At 43.9% G+C, this 26,085-nt stretch overlaps 1 protein-coding gene across 5 annotated transcripts in view; it reads left to right on the top strand.

The window, feature by feature from the left end:
* Nucleotides 1-26,085, top strand: part of pomt2 (protein-O-mannosyltransferase 2) — a 220,156-nt gene that overhangs the window by 173,674 nt on the left and 20,397 nt on the right. The window contains exons 16-19 of one of the 5 annotated variants that reach the window (XM_069915873.1): nucleotides 2,632-2,703; nucleotides 6,063-6,122; nucleotides 17,399-17,504; nucleotides 24,326-24,466. In XM_069915873.1, coding sequence (XP_069771974.1) covers nucleotides 2,632-2,703; nucleotides 6,063-6,122; nucleotides 17,399-17,504; nucleotides 24,326-24,466 — 379 coding nt within the window. The other 4 variants (XM_069915874.1, XM_069915875.1, XM_069915877.1 and 1 more) reach the window with 4 other exon arrangements.

Raw genomic sequence — 26,085 nt, 5'->3', positions numbered from 1 at the left:
GAGAACTTTTTTTTTTCTCATCTCAGTCCTAAAAGAATTCCCCCTTATCCTTAAACTGTGACCCCTGCTTCTGGTTTTCCCCAACATTGGGAAATGCCTTCCTGCATCTCACCTGTCCATTCCCTTAAGAACTTTATACATTTCTATTAGATTCCACCCCCCACAATCTTCTGAATTCCAGCAAGAATAAGCCTAGTCGATCAGCCTTTCTTCAGATGTAAGTCCTGCCATCCCTGGTATCAATTGAGTGAACCTTCTTTGCACTCCCTCTATGGCAAGGATGTCTTTCCTCAGATAAGGAGACCAAAACTGTACACATTACTCCAGGTGTGGTCTCACCAGGGCACTGTATGGCTGCAGTAGAACCTCTCTGCTCCTGTACTCTAATCCTCTTGCTATGAATGCCAACGTACCATTTGCTTTCCTTACTGCCTGCTCTACCTGAATGCCCATTTTCAATGACTGGTGCACAGCGACACCCGGGTCTCATTGCATCTCTCCTTTTCCTAATTGGGCACCATTTAGGGAATAATCTTCTCTCCTGTTCTTTCCTGCAAAGTGGATAACCTCACATTTATCCACATTATAGTGTATCTGCCATGCATTGACCCACTCACCTAACTTGTTCAAGTCACCCTGCATAACATAACATAACAATTACAGCACGGAAACAGGCCATTAGGCCCTTCTAGTCCGCACCGAACCAAACACCCCTTTCTAGTCCCACCTCCCTGTACAATGCCCATAACCCTCTACACAGCTAACCCTGCCACCCAGCTTGGTTTCATCTGCAAACTTGGAGATGTTGCTTTCTATTCCCTCATCTAAGTCATTGAGATATATTGTAAATAACTGTGGTCCCAGCACTGAGCTTTGCGTTCCCCCACTAGTTACTGCCTGTCATTCGGAAAAGAACCTGTTTATTCCTACTCTTTGCTTCCTGTCTGTCAACTAATTCTCTATCCACCTCAATATTATCCCTCCTATACCGTGTGCTTTAGGTTTGTACACTAATCTCCTGTGCGGGACCTTATCAAAAGCCTTCTGAAAGTCCAGATATCCCACATCCACTGGTTCTCCCTTACCCTCCCTATTAGTTACATCCTCACAAAAATCTATAAGATTTGTCAGACATGATTTTCCCTGCATAAAACCATGCTGACTCGTCCGATGATATGATTACTTTTCAAATGTCCTGCAATCGCATCTTTAATAACTGACTCTCGCATTTTTCCCACTACCGATGCCAGGCTAACTGGTCTATAGTTTCCTGTTTTCTCTCTCCCTCCATTCTTAAAAAGTGGGGTTTCGTTTGCCGCCCTCCAATCCTCAGGAACTAATCCAGAATCTAAATACCAGGATTGAACTTCATCTTCCTCTTTTCTGTCCAATTTTGCATTCTCTTGGGCTCTTACATTATCATAAATACTTCCAACCTTTGTATCATCTGCAAATGTACTGGCCCAGGCCTCCACTTCTTCATCGAAGTCATTTAAAAATCACGAAGAGCAGTGCTACCAGAACTGATCCCTTTGGAATCCCATTAGTCATCACCCTCCAGGCAAAATATGTTCCAGCTACTTCTGCCCAATGAGTTTTTATCTTGATTTTTGAAACTTTCCTGAACACATTTGACAAACTCTATTCCTTCCAGCCCTTATACAGTTTGGGAATCCCAGTCAATATTTTTAAAAGATCACAACCTTTTTTATTAAACTCTCCATTTTTAAATTTGCTTCTCCAATTTCCACTGTCTATTGGATGGTCGAAAATGTAATCCCATTACAGATATTACAGATTAATATCTGTTCCTTATCTACCTTTGGACCCACAAATTTGCTCAGTGTCACCTCTTTCAAGATCATGATTGTGTTGATGTCCTCACTTCCCATTGTATTCTTAACAACACTCTTTGGCTTGTAAGATGTGTCCTCCATAGTGAAGACCGACAACATTGTTGTTCAAGCCTTAGGACATTATTCATCCTTCACATCTTCCAAAGGACCTACGTTCACTTTAGCCACCCTTTTCAGTTATGTATATTTTTAAAGTTTTTGTGAGTGGGAGGTCGCGTCTCATATATGTAATTTTTTATGAAGATCCAGAAAGTTGTCAAGGACAGAGCTGTGGATATTGTACTTGTGGATTCAGCAAGGCATTGGGCAAGGTCTCTCATGCTGGGCTGCTCTGGATGGTTAGATCACATGGGATCCCAGGAGAGTTAACAGAATGGAGAGAAAATTGGTGAATCTCCTCTGACCATCGCCAGTGCCATCACATCTTTCGATACCCAACCATGACATTGCTCTGTGATGTCATCAGCAGGAAAATGATGGACAGCTTGATCCAGCAGCAGTGTTTTACTGTTCTCATTTACTATAATTATTCAATAACCTGGTCACCAGATTCAGAACGATTCAGAATGACCCCACAGAGATATGCAATATTCAAACAAACCCTTCAACCCATCTAGCCCAGGCCAATCAAAATGTCACTCTCACAATGGTTCCACTTAACTGTGTTTAGCTTATTAACCTGTCCATGCATATGTCCAATGTTTTCTCAAACAATATCCAACTACGTTTTTCAATGTTTCAGTTGTCATTTATTCTTCTAATTTTTTTTTTGCAGGGTAACAGTGGTCTAAAACCCAAAGATAATGAACTCACTTCAAAGCCCTGGCATTGGCCAATCAACTATCAGGTTAAAAAAAACTTTGCTCCTATTGTCCACCAACAATTTCCTGGGGAAAGTTTATGATGGTGGCAGATTATCACCACCAGAGAAGAGGGAAATGGCAGGGGATTGGGGAGAGGGAAAGGATGGGATGGGAGAGGGAAGTAGGGGAGGGCAGGTGGGTGAGAGGAGGGGACAGGAGGTGGAGGAGGAGGCGGGTGAGAGGAGGGCAGGAGGCAGACAAGAAGAGATGATGGGGAGGTGGGCAGGGGATGGGTGAGAGGAGGAGGAAGGAGGAAGTGAACAAAAGGAGAGCAGGAAATGGAGGAGAGTGGCAAGAGGGAGGAGGAGGAAGGGAATGGAAGGAGAAGGATGAGGAAGGGTGGAGGGACAATGATGAGTATGAGCAGCAGGAGATGGGAGAAGGAAGAGTGAATGGCCAGCTGAAGTGGTGAATACAGGCTCAATTTTAACATTTAAGAGGAATTTAGTCAGTTACATGGATGGGAGAGGAATGGTAATTATGGACTGGGTTCAAGTCAATGGGACTATGCAGAAAAATGGTTCCGCACAGATTAGAAGGGCACTCAACATGGATTTGTGGGAGGAAGGTCATGCTTGACCAATCTGATTGAATTTTTTGAAGAGGTGACTAGGAATGTGGATGAGGGTAGCGTAGTGGATGTTGTCTATATGGACTTCAGTAAGGCCTTTGATAAGGTACCACATGGAAGGTTAGTTAGGAAGGTGCAGTCTTTAGGTATAAATTTTAAGATAGTCAAATGGATTGAACATTGGCTGAAAGGGAGAGGCCAGAGAGTGGTAGTGGATAATTGTCTGTGAGGTTGGAGGCCGGTGACCAGTGGTGTGCCTCAAGGATCTGTATTGGGCCCATTGTTGTTCGTTATATACATTAATGATCTAGATGATGGGGTGGTGAATTGGATTAGTAAATATGCAGACGATACTAAGATAGGTGGAATAGTGGATAATGAAGAAGGTTTTCAAGGATTGCAGAGGGATTTGGGCTGCTTAGAAAAGTGGGCTGAAAAATGGCAGATGGAATTTAATGATGACAAGTGTGAGGTGCTTCATTTTGGTAAGAAGAATCAGAATAGGACATACGTGGTAAATGGGAGAGCATTGAGGAATACAGAAGAGCAGAAAGATTTAGGAGTAACGGTACATCATTCCCTGAAGGTAGAAACTCACGTGAATAGGGTGGTGAAGAAGGCTTTTAGTATGCTGGCCTTTATCAATCATTGCATGGAATATAGGAGTTGGGAGGTGATGTTGAGATTGTATAAGACGTTGGTGCGGCCTAATTTGGAGTTCTGTGTGCAGTTCTGGTCGCCTAATTATAGGAAGGATATAAACAGAGTAGAGAGAGTGCAGAGAAGGTTTACCAGAATGTTACCTGGGTTTAAGCATCTAGAGTATAGGGAGAGATTGGACAGATTAGGTCTTTATTCTTTGGAGCGTAGAAGGTTGAGAGGGGATTTGATAGAAGTATTTAAGATTATGAAAGGGATAGACAGAGTGGATGTGGATAGACTATTTCCGTTAAGAGGAGGAAAGATTAAAACAAGAGGACATGAGTTAAGAATTTAGGGGCAGTGGTTTAGAGGTAACATGAGGGGGAACTTCTTTACTCAGAGAGTGGTAGCCGTGTGGAATGAGCTTCCGGGAGAAATAGTGGCGGCGGAGTCAATTGTATTATTTAAGAAAAGGTTGGACAGGTATATGGATGAGAAGAAGATGGAGGGTTATGGGCATTGTGCAGGGAGGTGGGACTAGAAAGGGGTGTTTGGTTCGGTGCGGACTAGAAGGGCCTAATGGCCTGTTTCCGTGCTGTAATTGTTATGTTAGAAGGGGCCTGTTTCTGTGCTGTTAAGTTCCATGGCTGGAGGAGTAGGAGGAGGGGCAGGGAGGAGTTGGGGAGGAGGGATGGGATGGGGGGGCCACCACAGGAGGGGGAAGTGTAAGGGGGAGGATGAAGGGCAGGAGGGAGGGAGGCCTTAGCAAACCCTCAGCATCACTTCTCTGCTCTTGCATCCTATTCCCCTCTCTTTGCATCTGGATATTTTCAATTTTCTTCCTATTTAAAAGTCAGCCTGTTTATTTTTCTACCAAAGTGCATGATCGTACACATTCCGACCTTGTATTTCATTTGCCACTTCTCTGACCATTCTCCTAAACTGTCCAAGTCCTGCAGCTTCCATATATCTTCAACACCACTTAATCCTCCACCTACCTTCGTATCATATGCAAACATGGCTACAAAGTCATTAATTCCATAATCTAAATCATTAATATACAACTTAAAAAGAAGGGTTCCCAACACAGATTCATGGGAACACCACAGGCAACTGGCAACCAATCAGAATATGCTCTGCTTCCTGCCAGTCATGCAATGCTCTACCCACACGAGTATGTTTATATTTCCTGTTATACCATGGGCTCTTAGCTTGTTCTGCAGCTTATGTGCAGCACCCAGTGTAAGGTAAAACATCATGAGATGGGAATGTGTAGGGAGTTACCCTGTACAGGGCAGTAACAAGAAGGGGAGGTGTCCTTGTACTCCTGTTAGGTAAAACATCATGAGATGGGACCGGAGAAGGAGTCACCCAGTACTAAGGAGTAACAGAATGCATCCTTGTACTTACAAGATAAGAGAGACATTGATGGATTGAGAGGCAGGAAGCTAGCAGGGAAAGGATAGCAACAGTTTTAGTCATTGGACAAGTAATGATATGATGATGTTCTAAGCATGTATCCAAGGGTATAAAAAATCACCATTTTGCTGATAACGGCAGAATGCATTCTCCGACTAACTTGTTAGTCGCAAGTGTTACAATCCGGTAATAAAGAACAAAGAACCCTGATTTCGACTCAGCCTGGTGTTTGTCTCACTCATTCATGAACAAAGCAGACCTAACACCAGTCAAAGGCCTTCTGAAAATCCAAATAAACAACATCTTCTGGCTCTCCTTTGTCTGTCCCTCAGAAATGTCTCAAATAATTTCTTAAAATTAAAATCTCACTTCACTGTCATCAACTGGTTTATCCCTGCTTCTCTTCTAAATTAAGGGAACAATATTTGCTCCTCCAGCCTTTTATTACCTCAGCCATTGTTAACGAAGATCAGCAACCTCCTCCCTTGTACACCGTAGCAACCTGCCGCGCATATTTTCAGTTGCTCTTTCAGGGCAGCAAAATTGGACTAGTTTATATTGCACTTCACCATTCTATGAAAATATAACTTTGGCATGGACTCATGGGTCGAAAGGGCCTGTTACCATCCTGTACGACTAAATTAAAAAAAATAATGTCTTCGATCTGTTATTTAAATTTCTGAACTTTGGTGTAATTTCTTGTTTTGACAGGGTCTTCGTTTCTCTGGGACCAATGAAACTGAATATCGAGTTTATTTATTGGGAAATCCTGTAAGTGGTTAAACAAGGCCAGTATTTCATTAATGCTATTGAATCACTTGGAAAAGATGTGTTGAAGATGTAGCACCAATGCAGAAAAGTCTGGACAGCCGCGAGTTCATCTCATGACTTCACTGAGGAGCAGATAAGCATGCAGATTTTGGAATGATGCCGAAATAACAGGGTTATATACTGGCACCTCCTGACTGCAAGAGGGATAGATGGGGTACATTTGGTCAGAGTGTCCAAGAAGGATTCCTGACACAGTATGTGGACCAGCCAATGAGAAGAGAGGCCATACTGGTATAAGTACTGAGTAATGAACCAAATCAGATGACAGACCTCTCAGTGGTGACTTTTCTGACTTTTAGCATGACTGATAGCAGAGGGGACAAGAACAGGGTTAGATAAAATGGGGAATTGTTTAATTAAGGAAGAGGTCATTACGATCAGATTAGACCAAAGGTCCATGAGAAATAGAAATAGAAACAGCCAATCATATCTGCCCCACCATTTAATCATTAGCTGATCAATTTCCACACTCAGCCCCACTGCCCAGCATTCTCCCCATAACCTTTGATGCCCTGGCTGATCAAGAATCTCTCAATCTCTGTCTTAAATACACCCAGTGACTGGGACTCCACAACCACCTGTGGCAACAAATTCCACCATCAGCCTGAAGAAATTCCTCCACATCCCTGTTCCAGGTGGACACCCATCAATCCTGAAGTTGTGCCCTCTTGTCCTGAACCCTCCCACCATGAGAAACAGCCTTTCTACATCTACTCTGTCCACGCCTTTCAACATTCGAAATGTTTCAATGAGATCCCCCCCTCATTCACCTGAATCCCAACAAGTTCAGGCCAAGAGCTGTCAAACACTCCTCATGTGATAACCCTTTCATTCCCAGAATCATCCTTATGAACCTCTTTTGAACCCTCTCCAATGTCAGCACATCCTTTCATAAATGAGGAGCCCAAAACTGCTCACCATTCCCCCCGTGAGGCCTCACTGGTACCTTATAAACCTCAACATCACATCCCTCCTCTTATATTCTACTCCTCTTGAAACGAACCCCAACATTACTTTAGTTCTGTTTTTACAAGAGTGGATACAAATAACCTCCCAAGAATGTTGGGAAACATAGAGACTAATGCAAGGGAGGAACTGAAAGAAATCAGTATCTCTAAGGACGTGGTCTTGGGGAAATTGATGGGATTGAAGGCAGATAAATCCCAAGGGCCTGATAATCTACATCCTAGGGTACTTAAGGAAGTGGCCATTCAGATAGCAGATGCTTTAAGAATTATTTTCCAGAACTTGATAGACTCAGGATCAGTACCCATGGATTGGAGGGTAGCTAATGTTACCCCACTATTTAAAAAGGGGGGTAGAGAAAAAGCGGGGAATTATAGGCCGGTGAGCCTTACATCAGTAGTGGGCAAAATGATGGAATCCATTATTAAGGATGTAATAGCGGAACATATGACTAGCAGAGAAGGGATCGGATGGAGTCAACATGGATTTACAAAAGGTAAATCGTGCTTGACAAATCTATTGGAATTCTTTGAGATGGTGACAGGTAAAATAGATGGGGGAGCGCCAGTGGATATGGTGTACCTGGACTTCCAAAAGGCCTTCGATAAGGTCCCGCATAAATGACTGGCTTCCAAAATCAAGGCTCATGGGATTGGGGGAAAAGTATTGATGTGGATTGAGAACTGGCTGGCAGGTAGAAGACAGAGAGTTGGGATAAATGGCTCATTTTCTGAGTGGCAGGCGGTGACCAGTGGGGTGCCACAGGGATCTGTACTGGGACCCCAGCTGTTCACAATTTACATTAATGATCTGGATGAGGGGATTTGATGGAATCTCTCCAAATTTGCAGATGACACTAAGCTAGGAGGGGTTGTGTGCATGGAAGAGGGGGTCAGGAAGCTCCAGTGTGATTTGGATAAATTGAGGGACTGGGCAGATGCATGGCAAATGCACTACAATGTGGATAAATGTGAGGTTATCCACTTTGGTAATACAAACCGGAGGGCAGATTACTATTTGAATGGCAATCGATTAAGAGATGGGCAAGTGCAGAGAGACCTAGGGGTACTTGTACACCAGTCTCTGAAGGCGAGCATGCAGGTACAGCAGATGGTTAAAAAGGAAAATGGTATGTTTTCCTTCATATCAAGAGGGTTTGAGTATAGGAACAAGGATACCTTACTGCAGCTATACAGGGCTTTGGTGAGACCCCACCTGGAGTATTTTGTGCAGTTTTGGTCACCTTATCTAAGGAAGGATGTTCTTGCAATGGAGGGATTGCAGAGGCGATTCACCAGGCTGATACCTGGAATGGCAGGAAAGACTTATGAGGAAAGATTGCGCAAATTGGGATTGTACTCGCTGGAGTTTAGAAGATTGAGAGGGGATCTCATAGGGACATAAAATTCTGGCAGGACTGAACAGAATGGATGCAGATGGGATGTTTCCAAGGATGGGAAAATCCAGAACCCAGGGTCATGGTTTGAGGATAATAGGCAAACCATTTAGGACCGAGATGAGGAGGAATTTCTATACCCAGAGGGTGGTGAATCTGTGGAATTCATTGCCACAGAGGGCAGTAGAGGCAGGTTCATTGAATATATTTAAGAGGGAATTAGATCTATTTCTTCAGTATAAGGGTATTAAAGGTTACGGAGAGAAGGCGGGGACAGGGTACTGAACTTTAAGATCAGCCATGATCTCGTTGAATGGAGGAGCAGGCTCGAAGGGTCGAATGACCTACTCCTGCTCCTATCTTCTATGTTTCTATTACATTTGCCTTCTGTTGCATATGAGGCTACTTAAAAAGATGAGAGCCTTGTATAACAGGAAACATGCCAGTGTGGCGAGAGCTTTGGCTGATTGGCAGGAAGCAGAGAGTCAGAATAAAGGGAGGGGATCATATTCTGGTTGGTTGTCAGTTGCTCATGATGTTCCACAAGGGTTGGTGTTGGGGCTGTTTCATTTTGTGATTATATATTAATGATTTAAATATGGAGTAAATGGCTTTGTTGCCATGTTTGCAGATAATACGAAGGTAGGTGGAGGCAGGGGCATAGCTGGTTGGGGGGGGGAGGGGAAGCAGGGTGAGCAACCACTCCCAACGCCTTTTCAGCCTGATAGCCCTCCCGACACCCGTGTCCCAACTCCAAACCCTCCGCTCAGCCTACACCAGGCCAGAGAGTGCGGTGTGCTTGTGTGGTGGTAGGCTAAGGGGAGGGTTCAGGGTCAGCATCAGGAGTTCCGACATGTGGTAGACCAACTGCTGAGGGGAGGGTTCAGTGTCGGGCATCAGGAGCTCTGGTCACCGGAGCTCCCGATACCCGACTCCTCCCCTTTGTGTCCCCTCGTCCTACTGCACAAGTACACTGGAGTCCAATATGCAGTAGTTGGCCGAGGATGTTTGTTATCTTGGTACCATGACATTGGACTTCAGGTTCAAGGAATCATCGCAAATACTTCTGCAGAAAGATTGCTCTGCCCTGTATGATGGACCATTCAATGTAAGATGATGCCAGGGCTTCCTGTGACCAGTGTAATAAACACACAAGTGTGTAGTCATTTTCATTTTCTTAGAACTTGCTCTACACAGATTGTCTACCCTGTTTCCTCCATCAGTTCAGCTCCCGCCCTCTACGGGATGGTTGTTCACCAGCTCGAAGGAGTTGGGAGAGGTGTAAAAGGGAAGTGATTTTTTCATTGTTTCTTTCAAGGAAGGACAGAGGAGGAGGAAGAGGACTGTAGAAGAGGGGAGGGAAAGGGGGAGAGGAGTGAGGGAAGGGGAGAGGAGGGTGGTAGCATCGGGGGGAGGAAGGGTTGGAGAGAGGAAGAAGGCATGGAGGCTTTGCACGCTCGCGCGCGCACAGAAGCACACACACCACACGCCCCCCCCCAGTGGTTTCTGCTCCTTTTTTATGGGCTCTCACTCTCCCTAACATCAAAACCTGGCTCCACCACTGAGAGGAGGAGCAGGTTGTGTTGAGCAAATATGGAGGTTACAGAAGGACTTAGACACATTAGAAGAAAGGGCAGAGAGTGCCAAATGAAAAATGTCAGAAAGAGTGTGGTCATGCACTTAGGTAAAAAATATAAAGGGGCAATCTATTTACTTTTTTTAAAATATATTTATTGAATTTAACATAATCCATATACAAGTTATTAATATAGCGAAGCAATATGATACCAAGCATATAATTAAATGCACAATTGTTAAATGTGATTGCTTGTTAAAATGATTATACATAAAGATCAGTTAAATAATATAACAAACCTCATTATGCCTTAATATAGTGTCTAAAAAAAAGAAATATCATCGAGGATAATCATAATTAAACCCTATAAATCCACTTATCTAAAATTATAGTTTTTTTACAGCAATACGTAGAGGTACTGACTAAAGAAGGGGCAGTGTAGGATCAACTGTTGGGGAATGAGGTAGGTCAGGTGACGGAGGTATGTGTTGGGGAGTATTTCGGGTCCAGTGATCATGGTGCCATTAGCTTCAGTGTAATTATGGAAAGGGATGGGTCAGGGCCCAGGGTTGAGGTTTTCAAGTGGGGAAAAGCTAGATTTGAGGAGATGAGAAAGGATCTACGAGGAGTGGGTTGGGACAATTTGTTTTATGGGAAGGATGTAGTTGAGAAATAGAGGTCTTTTAAAGGTGAGATTTTGAGGGTCCAAAATCTTTATGTTCCTGTTAGGTTAAAAGGCAGGGTCAAAAGTTTGAGAAAGCCATGGATTTCAGGGATATTGGAAACTTGGTTCATAAAAAGAGGGAGACCTACAATAAATATAAGAAACAAGGAATGTAGAAGAATCTTAAGAAAGAAATAGGAAAAGCTAAAAGAAGGTACGAGGTGGCTATAGCAAACAGGGTGAAAATAAATCCAAAAGGTTTCTGAAAATATGTTACGAGCAAAAGGAGAGTGAGGGATAAAATTGATCCCTTAGAGAATCAGAGCGGACAACTGTGTGTGGAGCCAAATGAGATGGGGGAGTTTTTGAACAAGTTCTTTTCTTCGGTATTCACTAAGGAGAAGGATATTGAATTTTGCAGGGTAAAGGAAGAAAAGAGGGTAATTATGGAGACTGTAGTGAGTAAGGAAGAGGAAGTACTGGAGCTTTTGAAGCATATTAAGGTGGATAAGTCTCCGGGTCCTGATGGGATTTTCCCCAGGACCTTGAGAGAAGTTAGTGAGGAAATAGCAGCGGCTCTGGACAGTGAATTTTCAAATGTCACTCGAGATGGGGATAGTGCCGGAGAATTGGCATATTGCTAATGTGGTCCCTTTGTTTAAAAAGGGTTCGAAGAGCAAGCCTAGCAATTATAAGCCTGTAGGTCTGACGTCCGTGGAAGGTGAATTAATGGTAAATGTTCTTGGAGATAGTATATATAAGTATCTGGAGAGACAGAGTCTGATCAGGAACACTCAACATGGGTTTGTGCATGAAAGGTCATGTTTGACCAATCTTACTGAATTTTTTGACGAGGTGACTAGGAATGTTGATAAAGGGAAAGCAGTGGATGTTGTCTATATGGACTTCAATGAGGTTCTATGCTAGTTATTAACTTTGAGATAGTCAAACGGATTCAACAGTGCCTGGAAGGGAGATGCCAGAGAGTCGTAGTAGTTACAGTTTGTCAGGCTGGAGACCGGTAACAAGCCTTAGGGTTCTGTATTGGGCCCCTGCTGTTTGTCATATACATTAATGATCTGGCTGATGGGATGGCAAATTAGATTAGTAAATATGCAGATGATATTAAAATAGGTGGAACTGTGGATCATGAAGAAGGTTTACAAAAATTGCAGAGGGATTTGGACACTTAGAAGAGTGGGCTGAAAGGTGACAGATGGAGTTTAATGCTGAGAAGTGTGAGGTGCTTCATTTTGGAAGGAATAATCAGAACAGGAGGTACATAGTAAATGGGAGGGGATTGAGGAATGGAGTGGAGCAGAAAGATCTAGGAATAACGGTGCATCGTTCCCTGAAGGTAGAATCTCATGTGGACAGGGTGGTGAAGAAGGCATTTAGTATGCTGGCCTTTATAAATCAAAGCATCGAATACAGAAGTTGGGAAGTGTTGATGAGACTGTTCAAGGCATTGGTGAGGCCAAATTTGGAATACTGTGTGCAGTTCTGGTCACCAAATTCTAGGAAGGATATCAACAAGGTAGAGAGAGTGCAGAGAAGAGTTACGAAAATGTTACCTGGGTTTCAGAATCTAGATTATGAAGAAAGATTGAGAAGATCAGGTCTTTATTCCTTGGAGCGTAGAAGATTGAGCGGGTTTGGGGTTGGGGGGGGGATTTGACTGAGGGGATAGATAGAGTTGACGTGGATAGGCTTTTTCCCTTGAGGGTAGGAATAATTGAAACAAGAGTTCATGAGTTAAGAGTTAAGGGGCAAAAGTTTAGAAGTAACATGAGGGGGAACTTTCTCACTCAGAGAGTGGTGGCTGAGTGGAATGAGCTTCCGGGACAAGTAGTGGCGGCAGGATCAATTTTGTCATTTAAGGAAAAATTGGATGGGAGGGGAATAGAGGGTTATGGGCAAGGTGCAGGTAGTAGGACTAGAGGAGAGTACTTGGTTTGATGCGGACTAGAAGAGCCAAGATGGCCTGTTTCCATGCTGTAATTGTTATATGGTTATATGAAAAACCCTAAAACTAACACTAAACTAACCCCTCCCTCTAGTCAAGGTTACAAGAAAAATACAAAGATGGATCAAGTTGCGACCTCCAGAGGATGGACGGATCAGACCTAGAGCACCCAAGACCTCTAAAACTGCCAGTTATGATAGTATTCTATAAATGGGCCCAAAACCTTGTCAAACTGTAACTTTTTATCTTTAATAGTATATCTAATTTCCTCCAAGCTTAAATATGTCATTACATCATGTAGCCACTGCACGAGCCACTGAGAGTTCATCTTTCCATTTCATTAAAACTGCTCGTCTGGCTATCAACATTACTAAAAGCTAAAATTTTCTCTTGAGATGTCGATAAAATGTTTATCTGGTTCACGTGAAAAACCAAACAGGGCAATTAAAAGACGGATCTAATTTAATCTTAAAAATTGTTGATAAAGACTGAACAATATTCTGCCAATATCCTCTAATTTAGGACATTCCCAAAACATATGAATCAGTGAGGCTTCAAAAATTTTACACTTTTCACAAAATGGATCAACACCCGCATAGAAACGGGCTAATTTGAGTTTAAACATGTGTATTCTGAGAACCACCTTAAATTGTAATAAACAGTGCCCTGTACAAAATGAAGGTTAATTGATCAAACCAAGGGCGGAATACCAGTCCTCATCTGAAAAAGTTATAGTGAGATCACGCTCCCAGTCATTTTTAATCTTAGCCATTGGGACTAGACTTAAATCCAATAAATCAATATAAATGTGTAATATCAATCCACTGTGAATAAATCGTAGATCAAAAAGTATATGAGGAATATTTGAATCTGTGATTTGAGGGAAGGTGTTCAATTTAAACTGAATAAAATTCTTAACTAACATAACAACAATTACAGCATGGAAACAGACCATTAGGCCCTTCTAGTCCGCACCGAACCAAATACCCCTTTCTAGTCCCACCTCCCTGCACAATGCCCATAACCCTCCATCTTCTTCTCATCCATATACCTGTCCAACCTTTTCTTAAATAATACAATTGACTCCGCCGCCACTATTTCTCCTGGAAGCTCATTCCACACGGCTACCAATCTCTGAGTAAAGAAGTTCCCCCTCATGTTACCTCTAAACCTCTGCCCCTTAATTCTTAACTCATGTCCTCTTGTTTTAATCTTTCCTCCTCTTAACGGAAATAGTCTATCCACATCCACTCTGTCTATCCCTTTCATAATCTTAAATACTTCTATCAAATCCCCTCTCAATCTTCTACGCTCCAGAGAATAAAGACCTAATCTGTCCAATCTCTCCCTATACTCTAGATGCTTAAACCCAGGTAACATTCTGGTAAACCTTCTCTGCACTCTCTCCACTCTGTTTATATCCTTCCTATAATTAGGCGACCAGAACTGCACACAGAACTCCAAATTAGGCCGCACCAACGTCTTATACAATCCCAACATCACCTCCCAACTCCTATATTCCATGCAATGATTGATAAAGGTCAGCATACTAAAATCCTTCTTCACCACCCTATTCACGTGAGTTTCTACCTTCAGGGAACGATGTACCATTACTCCTAAATCTTTCTGCTCTTCTGTATTCCTCAATGCTCTCCCATTTACCACGTATGTCCTATTCTGATTCTTCTTACCAAAATGAAGCACCTCACACTTATCAGCATTAAATTCCATCTGCCATTTTTCAGCCCACTTTTCTAAGCAGCCCAAATCCCTCTGCAATCCTTGAAAACATTCTTCATTATCCACTATTCCACCTATCTTAGTATCGTCTGCATATTTACTAATATGCAAATATTTTTTAAAATGTCTATTAAAGAGCTTAAATAGAATTGACAATTGTCTACTTTCTACATGGGAAGAAAATCAAAAATGCCCAGATGAAAAGGGATCTGGGAGTCCTTGTGTAGGCCGGCCTGAAGGTAAATTTGCAGGTTGAGTTGGTGGTGAAGAAGGCAAATGTGATGCTGGAGTTCATTTCAAGAGGCATAGAGTAGAAGAGCAGGGATGTGATGTAGAGACTTCATAAGGTATTGGTGAGGCTTCACTTGGAGGACAGTGAGCAGCTTTGGGCTCTTCATTTAAGAAAGGATGTGGCTGATGTTGGAGAGGGTTCAGAGGAAGTTCACAAGGGAATGAAAAGGTTATCATATGAGGAGCGTTTGACAGCTCTTGGCCTGTACTTGATGAAATTTAGGAGGATGGTGGGGGGGGGTGGGGGAGTGATCTCATTGAAACATATCGGATGTTGAAATGTGTGGACAGAGTAGATATAGAAAGGTTGATTCCCATTTTGGGTGAGGGCACAACTTCAGTCAGAGAATGGTGAATCTGTGGAATTTGTTGCCATATGCGGTTGTGGAGGCCAAGTCATTGGGTGAATTTAAGGCAGGAATTGATAGGTTTTTGAGTAGCCAGGGCATCAAAGGTTATGGGGAGAAGGCCGAGCAGTCAGCTCATGATTAAATGGCAGAGCAGATTCGATGGGCTGAATGGCCTATTTCTACTATGTCTGATGGTCTTTTGATAGGGATCATCTGCAGGAAGATATTCTTAGTTTGTTTGTTATTGTGGTCAGGGCCAAAGGTCCTGTTTTCCTGCTGTACTCTTCTCTGAAGCACAAACAACTAGATTCTTTAATCCCAGAGCAAAGAAATTAGTGGCTCAAGCAGCATCTGTGAAGACAAAGGGAAGGTCAGTGTTGCAGGTCAAGATCCTTCATCAAGTCCGAGGACAGAGGATGATAGTCTGGATACAGAAGTAATGGGCAGGAATGGGGCAGACTGGTTTGTGATAGATGTAAACCTTAGAAAAGGAGAGAGGAAGAAAAGGCCTGTGGAACAGTGGACATAGGGAGGAGGGAAGGGAAGGGACATCTGAAAGCTGATGAATGGAATCAGATATGATAGTGATAACAGGCAGAATGAACCAGGTGGTGAAGGGAATACAAAGGTGAACCAAGGGAGAAAACCCCCAATTAGATATGGATGTCATTGACAGGCAGATGGAACCAGGTGTGAGAGGGTGATAAATCCAGGTAACGTGTGGGAACGATAGAGAAGGTGAGCAAAGATAGAGACACCCAGGTTGGACAGATGGCAGTGGGAAATGATCACATTCAACATTCATTACCAAGGTGTTGGAGGCTACCCAATCAGAAGATGAGGTGGTGTTCATCGAGTTTGTGTTTGGCCTCGCCTTGGGGCGGTGGTGAAAGCCAAGAACAGATGGCAGACAGATTGGTGTGGGAGTTGAAATGACGTTCAACTGGAGGCATCGGATAGCCCTTGAAGAGAGAGCACAGATGCCCTTCAAAACGGTCAGGTTTATACTTGACCTTGCACCAAGTGCTGTGGATGAGGTTGCAAGTGAACTTCTGCCTCAACTAGATGACTGTTCCACATTCGTTAGAGTATGGCAACCTTACTTGCAGTACAATGGTACTCAATCGATGGATTCCCCTCTTTTAAATAGGGATAAGGACTGCCTCAAGAAAGCTCTTCGTGCCTGCCACATTGACCATCGCCAGTGGGCTGATCTCGCCTCAAACTGTGCATCTTGGCACCTCACAGTTCGGTGGGTAGCAACCTCCTTTGAAGAAGACCGCAGAGCCCACCTCACTATCAAAAGACAAAGGAGGAAAAACCCAACACCCAACCCCAACCCACCAATTTTCCCTTGCAACCGCTGCAACCGTGTCTGCCTGTCCCGCATCAGACTTGTCAGCCACCAACGAGCCTGCAGCTGACATGGACATTACCCCTCCATAAATCTTCGTCCGCGAAGCCAAGCCAAAGAAGGGTAAACTATCCCAGTATGGCCAGAGGTGTGATTACAGAAATGGGACGGTGCAGACGACGCACCTGCCCCTTTCTTTTCAGGTCCCTTATTTTCTTTTTTCTTTTGAATCCATTCTTTTTAGTGTCCTCTTTTGAATGGCGTTGCCACCGTTATTTCTTTTCATTGCAGGTTTCGATAGGGGTCGTTTGCCCCACGATGATTGGGATCGAGATAAGTTTTTGGAATGTATTTGTTGAGGCGGGTAGGGGGGGTAGTGGGGACAAATAGGGACTTTGGGTATGAATATGTACATGGACAGCTTTGTTTATTGGATTTTGTAAGTCTGTGAAAACTAAAATAAAATAAACAAAGAAAACTAGATGAGTGTTGAGATCCCTGGATGATCATGAGGAAGGAGGTTCGGGGTCATGTGTTGCACCTGTGATTTCAGAGGAAGTGCCAGTGGGCAGCGAGGTCTAGCAGTCCTGGGAGGGAAGAGCGACACACAAAATGCTGGGGATCTCAGTGGGTCAGGCAACATCTGTTTAAAGCAATAAACAGGTGCCATTTCGGTCTGAAAACCCTTCATCAGGAATATCAGGAGAGCTGTTAATGGCAAAGTATGATGCAGAGGCGAGGCATTTCAGATAAAAGAGGAGCTCTGTTCTGTTTGGAAGGGGGTTTGTGGGAGCAGGTGCCTGGGAAGTGGATGAAATGGGTCAAGGTACTTCTCTGTCCATTTCTCTATCCTACATTCCAGGTCTTTGATCATATTGTCTACAGTTGGGTCACCAAACTTTCTTCTGTTTAGGTGATTTGGTGGCTGAACCTTTCAAGCCTCCTTGTCTATCTGCTTTTGTTCAGCATCACAGTTGTCTACTTACAGCGAGGATATCAGCCAGTTCATCACATCAGAGGTGAGTATTGTTATGAGCCCAAATGAGTCAGTCTTCTGCTCCCATCTATTGTTTTAGGTAAACAAACCTCTCAATAACTTCTGAGTGAGCACTTTGCAGAGAGGTCAAAAGCCTTGCAAAAATGTTCAACACAGACAACCTGACCCCGGTTGTTCTTCCAAGTCAATGGTCCATTCATTTCATGACATAATTTCAATTAGCACCTACTTGTGAAATGTGCATAGCATTCTCCATAGTTTCTGTAGTCATTGAATATGAATTCTTCAGTATTTCAAAGAAGATCTGTTTTAAAGTGTGTGTATATATGTAATATACTCTAATTTTACCAATTTATCTCCCAAAAACATTCAAACATTCCTTCACAGTTTACACATGCACCTGTATATGAGCATTCCTTGCTGTTGCACCTATTTATTGTGTTCTCGCCACAAAATTGAAAACCCCACACTTCTGCACAATGCGCTGTACGTGAGACAATTAACTTGTCCGTGTCCCTTTGTAGACTCTTCCACCCAGCTATGTTAAAGTCCTAAGCTATGTCTTAGGAATGGAATTCACCATTCGAATCATAGAACATTAAAACACAGAACACAGGCCCTTCAGCCCTTCTAGTCTATGCCAAACTATTATTCTGCCTAGTCCCGCTGACCCGCACCCAGTCCATATCCCTCCATACCCCTCCCATCCATATACTTTGTCCAAATTTTTTGAATGTTAAAATTGAGCCTGCATTCACCAACTGGCTGCTTGTTCCGCACTCCCACCACTCTCTGTGTGAAGAAATTCCCCCTCATGTTCACCCTAAACCTCTCCTTTCACCCTTCACCTATGTTTCTCTGGTTTGTATTTCACCCACCTTCAGTAGAAAAAGCCTCTTGGATTGACTTTATTTGTACCCATCATAATTTTAAATACCTCTATCAAATCTCCCCTCATTCTGCACTTGACGGAATAAAGTCCTAACCTGTTTAACCTTTCCCTGTGACTCAATTCCTTAAGTCCCGGTAACATCCTACTAAATCTTCTCTGCACTCTTTCAATCTTATAGATATCCTTCCTGTAGTTAGGTGTCCAAAACTGCACACAATATTCCAAATTTGGCCTCACCAATGTCTTAAACAACTTCAACATAGCATCCCAACTCCAGTACTCGATACTTTGATTTATAAAGGCTACGATGCCAAAAGCTTTCTTTACAACCCACCGGCAACGCCAGCTTCAGGTAACAATGTGTCTATGTCCCCAGATCTCTCTGCTCCTCTGCACTCCTAAGTGCTTTATCATTTATTCTGTGTTTCCTTTCTTGGTTTGCCTTTCAAAATGCATCAAAATGCATTTGTCTGCATTAAACTCCATCTGCCATTTTTTCCCCATTTTGCTAGATGGTCCGGATCCCTCTTCAAATTTAAAAATCTTTCTCGCTCTCTCCTATCTTTGTGTTATCAGCAAACTTGTTGTTCCAATTTACCTCATTACCTTGATCATTGATATAGACAATAAACAACAATGGTCCCAACACAGATCCCTGAGGCACCACCACTCGTCACAGGCCTCCAATCTGTTCGAATATTTCTGCCAGAGCCCCTGCAATTTCTGCACTCGCTTCCCTTAAAGTCCAAGGGAATATCTTGTCAGATTCTGGGGATTTGATCTGTTAACATTGCCTTTAATCCTTCCAGGAGCAAACAAACTCTGTACACTCAAAATCTTCCCTTTGAAGGCTTTCCACTTACCCAAATCTCAAGTCTCAATTCAAGTTACAGAACATATCCTTGCCATAAAACGATCTCTCCTAATCCTTGCTTTCTAGATCTTTTCTCATTTCTTCAAAATTGACCATTCTACAATTTAGAATCTCATCAGAGGACGAGACCTATCCTTGCCCATAATTTCTTGAAACAAATGGCATTATGATCACCGGACTGAAATGTTCCCTTGCACATACAATACTTCTGTCACCTGCCTTGTTTCATTCCCTAATAGGAGATCCAGAGTTACACTCTGTCTAGTTGGTACCTTTATACATTTCCTGAACACATTTGACAAACTCCAAGCCATCCAGCCCTTTTACAGTACGGGAGCCCCAGTCAGTAGGGTTTACAAATTGGATTGTAACATGAGTTTAACCTGCCAATTTGGCAGGTTTTCTACCCATGTACAAGCCAATTAGAGGGTAGAATTTTTAAAACTTGCTGACCTGTGTACACGCATCACATAAGCTGCTGCTGGTCAATTTGTAAATGATCATGGCTGCCCAGCTAGAAAATGTTGTCAGTGCTTGCATACAATGGCTGTCTTCCTCACCCATAATCCCCAACACTGCTGGAACCCCAGAGCGGTTCCAGAAGCGTGGGGGATTATGGGTAAGAAGGATGGCCATTGCTCCTGCCCCAACTCCGCTGCCCACCAGCCTGATAACTTTTCCCCCTCTGGCCTCGACGGCGTTCCCCTCCAGCCCCTTCAGCGTTCCTTCCCGGCCCCTTCAGCGTTCCCCTACACCCTTGACGGTGTTCCCTGACGGCCCTCTGGCCCCGACGGCATTCCTCCCCTGGCCTCGACAGCGTTCCCTTCTTGGATCTGAAAACGTTCCCCTCCTGGCCCATTCCTCCCTGACAGCATTCCAGCTCTACGTTCCATCCCTACCCCAATTCTGCACCCACCCCAGCTACTTACCTCTTGGAAGCCAACACAGGGAACAGGACACTCCCTGCAGGGCCTCCGGCGATGCTGTGAGTGTGTGACACGTCACTCATCGCATCACTAAAGAAGTAGGAGCGTTTTTAAATTGCCCAGTTGCTGTTAAACTGGGCAATTTAGGGTCCAGTGGGTAAAGGGCTGCATGGACCTGCTACCCGAGTAGGATACATGGGTCCCGAGCAGCCCCGGTTTGTAAACACCTAATATGCGGAGAGTTAAAATCCCGACTGGTCAGAACTTTCTGTTTCCTGCAGCTGTCTGTCATCTCTCTACAGATTTACTCCTCCAATCCTTGTTGACTATTGGGTGGTCTATAATACAACCCCATGAGTGTGGTCGTACCTTTCCTATTCCTCAGCTCCACCCATATAGCCTCCATAGATGAGCCCTCTGGTCTGTCTTGCCTTAGCACAGTTGTGATATTTTCCCTGATGAGCAATGCTACTCCATCCTCTTTCATCTGTCCCACTCTGTTACATCTGAAATAGCGGAACCCTGGACACTGAGCTGATAATCCTGCTCATGTAACCAAGTTCCACTAATGGCAACAATGTGTTAATTCCACGTGCCATTCCACGAGCTCCCTTTGCCTTTCCTACAATACTGCTTGCATTGAAATAGATGGACCTAAGAACATTATTTCCACCTTTAATTTCTGTCTGTTTTTGCAGTCTTAAAATCATCTTATCCCTCCTCCACTCCTCTATCTGCTCTGGCACTCTGGTTCCCATCCCCTGCAAATCTAGTTTAAACCCACCGGAGCAGCACTAGCAAATCTTCCTGCAAGGATATTAGTCCCCCTCTCCTTCCAGTTCAGATACAAACAGTCCCATTGGTACAGGTCCCACCTTCCCTGATAGAAAGCCCAATTATCCAGAAACCTGAAGCCCTCCCTCCTACATCATCTCTATAGCTACCTGTTGAGCTGCATTATGCTCACTATTTCTAACCTTACAAGCATGTGGCATAGATAGTAATACTGAGATCACAACCTCAGAGGTCCTGCCCTTTAACTCCACACCTAACTCCCTGAACTCTCTTTGCAGGACCTCAACACTCTTCCTACCCATGTCATTGGTCCCTACCAGCCTCCAAAACATTTCAGGTACTCACGACTGTCTGTGTTTAAAAAAAACTTACCCCTGCCATCTCCCCTAAATTTTCTCCCTTCCCCTTGTACAGATGTTCTTTGGTATTTGTGACTGTCGCCACAGGACAAGGGTCCTGGCTGTCCACCCTATCTATGTCTCTCATAATCAGTCACCTCTCATCCTTCTTTGCTCCAAAGAGAAAAACCACAGTTTTGTTAACCTTGCCCCGCAATACATGTTCTGCAATCCAGGCAACATCCTGGTAAATCTCCTTGGCGCCCTCTCCAAAGCTACATCCTTCCTGTAATGAGGTGACCAGAACTGATCACAATATTTCAACTGTGGTCTAACCAATTTTGTAGAGCTGCAACGTCCCCTCATCCTTCTAAACTCCAGTGAGCCCAGGAGAGGTCATCAACCCTTCTCATTCCAGCGATCATTCTTATGAGCCTCGTATGGAACTCTCCAATGCCAGCACATCCTTCCATCGATATGGGCCCAAATCTGCTCGCAATATTCCAGATGTGGTCTGCCCAATATCTTGTAAAGCCTTCACATTACATGTTGCTTTTATATTCTAATTCTCTTGAAATGAATGCTAGCATTGCATTTGTTTTCCTTACCTCTGCAAGTAAGTTGACCTGAAGGGAATCTTGCACTGGGACCTTTAGACCTCTGCTTTCTGAATTTTCTCCCCATTTAGCCACAAATATGGCCACAAGGCTATCAATTCCATCATTAAAATAATTTACATTCAGTGTGAGAAGTGGCAGACCCAGCACAGACCCCTGCAGAACATCACGTCTGAGGGAGCCAGCCAGAAATGCCCCCTGTATTTCCATTCTTTCTCTTCTGACAGTCAGCCAATCTTCTATACATGTTAGAAGGGTTTCTATCTTGTTTAACAGCCTCAACTCTTCCTCTGCGACATCGATGACTCCTTTGCTGCTGCCTCCTGTACCCGATGAGCTCGTCAACTTTATCCACTTTGCTGCCAACTTCCACCCTGACCTCAAATTCACTTGGTCCATCTTGAGCAACACACTCCCTTTCCATCTCTGAAGACAAACTTTCAACAGACATCTTCTACAAACCCACCAACTTCCACAGCTACCTCAACTAGACCTATTTACAGCCTGTCCCCTGTAAGGATTCCATTTCCCTTATCCCAATTCCTCTGTCTCTGTCCTTTACTTGTGAATCTGCAGAGGTCATCTACTGTATCTGGTGATCCCATTGTGATGTCCGTTACATCAGAGATTGGATGTAGACTGGGAGATCGCTTCATTGAGCACTTTGACTGTCTGCCACAAAAGTGTGGATCTCCCAGTGGCCACCCATTTTAATTCCCCATCCCATTCCCTTGATGACATGTCTGTCCGTGGACTCATCCACTGCCTGACTGAGACCATCTGCAAATTGGAGGAACAACACCTCATCTTTCATCTGGGAACCCTTCAACCAGATGGCATTAACTGGCTTCCATTAAACTCCCCCCCTCTTCCCCCATGTCCTTTCCATTGTGTCTGTGTGTGTGTATAATATATCTTCCTCTCTCTCTCTACCCCCTTCTCTATTTCTCCCCCCTCTCTTCCTTCTCTGTCTCTTTTTCCCCTCTCTTTTTTGTCTCTCATTTCTCTCTTCTCTCTGTCTCCCTTCCCAGAACCAGAATGAATTCTCACCTCTCCTCATCATATTCAATGAATACTTTTTGTTGGCCTGGACAAGGCCCATACAGCCTTGTCTCTATTCTGATGCCTTCCTGTTCCTGAAAAAGGCCTCGGGGCCAAAACATCAGTGATATATCTTTACCTCCTGTAGACACTGTGAGACTGGCTGAGTTCCTCCAACATTTTTGTACATATTTATTAAAAATTCTGCAATCTGACGTTCTATCTATCCAACATGGATGTGAGGATTTCAGATTTATTGTCAGAGTACATATATGACATTGCATACAACCCTGAGATTTCTTTTTCCTGCGGGCATGGCAGAATCACCACTAATTGGTAGTGCAAAAAATAAACTATACACAGTATAAACATGTAAACAATTAAAGAACTATAAACAGATAATGAATGTAAACAACTTGACTGTGCAATACAGAGAGAACAGAAGAAAATCGATAAAGTGCACAAGTCAGAGTCCTTAAGTGAATCCCTGATTGAGTTTGTGGTTGAGGTGTCTGATGGTGGAGGAGCAGCAACTGTTCCTGAACCTGGTGACGTGAGTCTTGTGACACCTACACCTCTCTCCTGATGGCAGAAGTGAGAACAGAGCATGTGTTGGGTGATGTGGGTCTTTGATGATCGCTGCTGCTGTAGAGGTTCTCATTCGTTAGGAGGGTTTTGCCTGTAATGTCCTGGGCTGTGTTGACTACCTTTTGGAAGGTTTTATGCTCACGAGCATTGGTTTGCCTATTCCAGACCGTGATACAGCAGTTAGCATACTTTCCATCACACCTCTGTCGAAATTTGCCAGGATTTCTGGTGTCATACCAAACCTCCGCAAACTTCTGAGGAAATAGAGGTGCTGCCGTGCTTTCTTCACGTTGCCCTTGGTGTGTTGGGTCCAGGAAAGACCCTTCGAGATAGTGACTCCAAAGAACTTAATGTGCTCACCCTCTCCAGCTCTGATCCCCCAATGATCACTGGATTGTTTACCTTCTGGCTTTTCCAGTCAGACAGATCTGTGATTTTTCCCCTGCAACCGCTGCAACCGTGTCTGCCTGTCCCGCATCGGACTGGTCAGCCACAAACGAGCCTGCAGCTGACGTGGACTTTTTACCCCCTCCATAAATCTTCGTCCGCGAAGCCAAGCCAAAGAAAGAAAATCCTGACAATGAAAGTGATCCAAATGTTATTTCTGACACTTCACCTAGTGTGGGGACTAAAGCTGGGATAGTCACCTTGCATGATGTGATATCCTGGCATTTAGCCATCCAAAGGGTCAACATCCCATCAGGGGCAATTCTGTTCTTATGTGGTGTTTCATAAAGACTGCAGCAAACTGAGAGCTGTTTCTTTTCTTTAGAACGTTGTGACATTATAGTGAGTGCAGCCAGAGCTCTGCTGCTGGGGTGGATCCTGCATTATTTACCCTTCTATCTGATGGGCCGAATCCTCTATTATCATCATTATTTCCCAGCAATGCTTTTCAACAGCATGTTGACAGGTGGGTAAGATCCCTCCCATACTCTACCACCCACCGACTTCAGTCACTCATTCCTCCCCTCCCAGCCCTGCTCACCTCAAAGCCAAGTCCATCAACAGCCCTCTCTGCTGCTAAATTGTCTACCTTGTTGCAAAGTTAAGCATAAAAATCTTTCGAGGCTGGGGATGCGAGCAATACATAAAAGTGATGGAGAATCTTGGCAGGTCACAAGAGAAAGTACTTCGTCAGGAATCAGGACAAAAACATGCAGACGCCTGAAAGGAGAGTTGGGGAGAGGGTAGATGGGCCTCTGTAGCCCAGAAGGGTAGGGAAAGGAAGAGGAGGGCAATAGTCATAGGGGATTCTGTGGGTACAATAAAGAAAACCGGATGGTGGTTTGCCTTCCTGGTGCCAAGGTCTGGGATGTAGCTTCTCATGTCCAAGACATCCTAAGGGGGAAGGGTAATGAGCTAGAGGTCGTGGTACATGTTGGTACCAACGACATAGGGAGGAAGAGTGAAGTGGTTGTAAAAAAATGAATATAGGGAGTTAGGTAGGGAGCTAAAAAGAAGGATCACAAAGGGGGTCATCTCTGGATTACTTCCTGTGCCACGTGATAGTGAAGTCAAGAATAGTTTCAGGTAGAGGATGAATGCGTGGCAAAGGTAGAGTAAGGGGCAGGGATTCGAGTTCTTGGATCATTGGGACCTTTTTGGGGGAAGGTGGGACCTGTACCGAATGGACGAGTTGCATCTGAATTCTGAGGGCATTTGCTAGGGCTACTAAGGGGGCTTTAAACTACTACGGTTGGGGGAAGGGGTCCATATAAAGGAGAACAGGAAAGAGAAGGTTTGTCCGCAAATAGAGAAGGTTTGTAGACAAAGTTTGGGGGTGGAAGGACAGGTGATTGAGAAGGAAAAGGATCGGTGCAGTGATGGAGGGGGGATGATGGTAATAAATATTAGTGTTGACCGTAAAGATAGGGACAAACAGAGGGAAAGATGTGGAAAATCTCTGAAATTCATTTACTTTAATGCTAGGAGTATTATAAGGAAGGTGGACAAGCTGAAGGTATGGATAGACACTTGGCAGGATGACATGGTGGCGATTAATGAGATCTGGTTGCAGAAGGGTTGTGACTGGCAGCTAAATATTCTGGGATTTCGCTGCTTTTGGTGTGATAGAATTGGAGGGGAAAGAAGGGGTGATGTAGCATTGCTTGTCAGGGAAAATATTACAGCTCGTCAAGGGAGGCAGTATGGGTGGAATTAAAAAACGGAAAAGGAGAAGTTACAATTATGGGGGTGTTTTATAGACAACCTAGTGGGGAGCGAGAAATAGAGGAGCAAATGTGTAAGGAAATAGCAGAGATTTGTAATGAGCACAGTGTTGTGTTAGTGGGGGATTTTGATTTTCCTAATATAGATTGGGAAACACATTCTGTGAAGGGGCTGGATGAATTAGAATTTGTAAAATGTGTGCAGGGTAGTTTTTTGCAGCAATACATTGAGGTACCGACTAGAGAAGGGGCAGTGTTGGATCTACTGTTGGGGAATGAGATAGGGCAGATGACTGAGGTGTGTGTTGGGGAGCACTTTCGATCCAGTGATCATGGTACCATTAGATTCAATATAATTATG

This window comes from Narcine bancroftii, chromosome 2 (genome assembly GCF_036971445.1).
Source record: "Narcine bancroftii isolate sNarBan1 chromosome 2, sNarBan1.hap1, whole genome shotgun sequence".
Lineage (NCBI taxonomy): Eukaryota > Metazoa > Chordata > Chondrichthyes > Torpediniformes > Narcinidae > Narcine > Narcine bancroftii.
The sequence above is the reverse complement of the archived record's forward strand: the minus strand, read 5'-3'. Positions and strand labels throughout refer to the sequence as shown.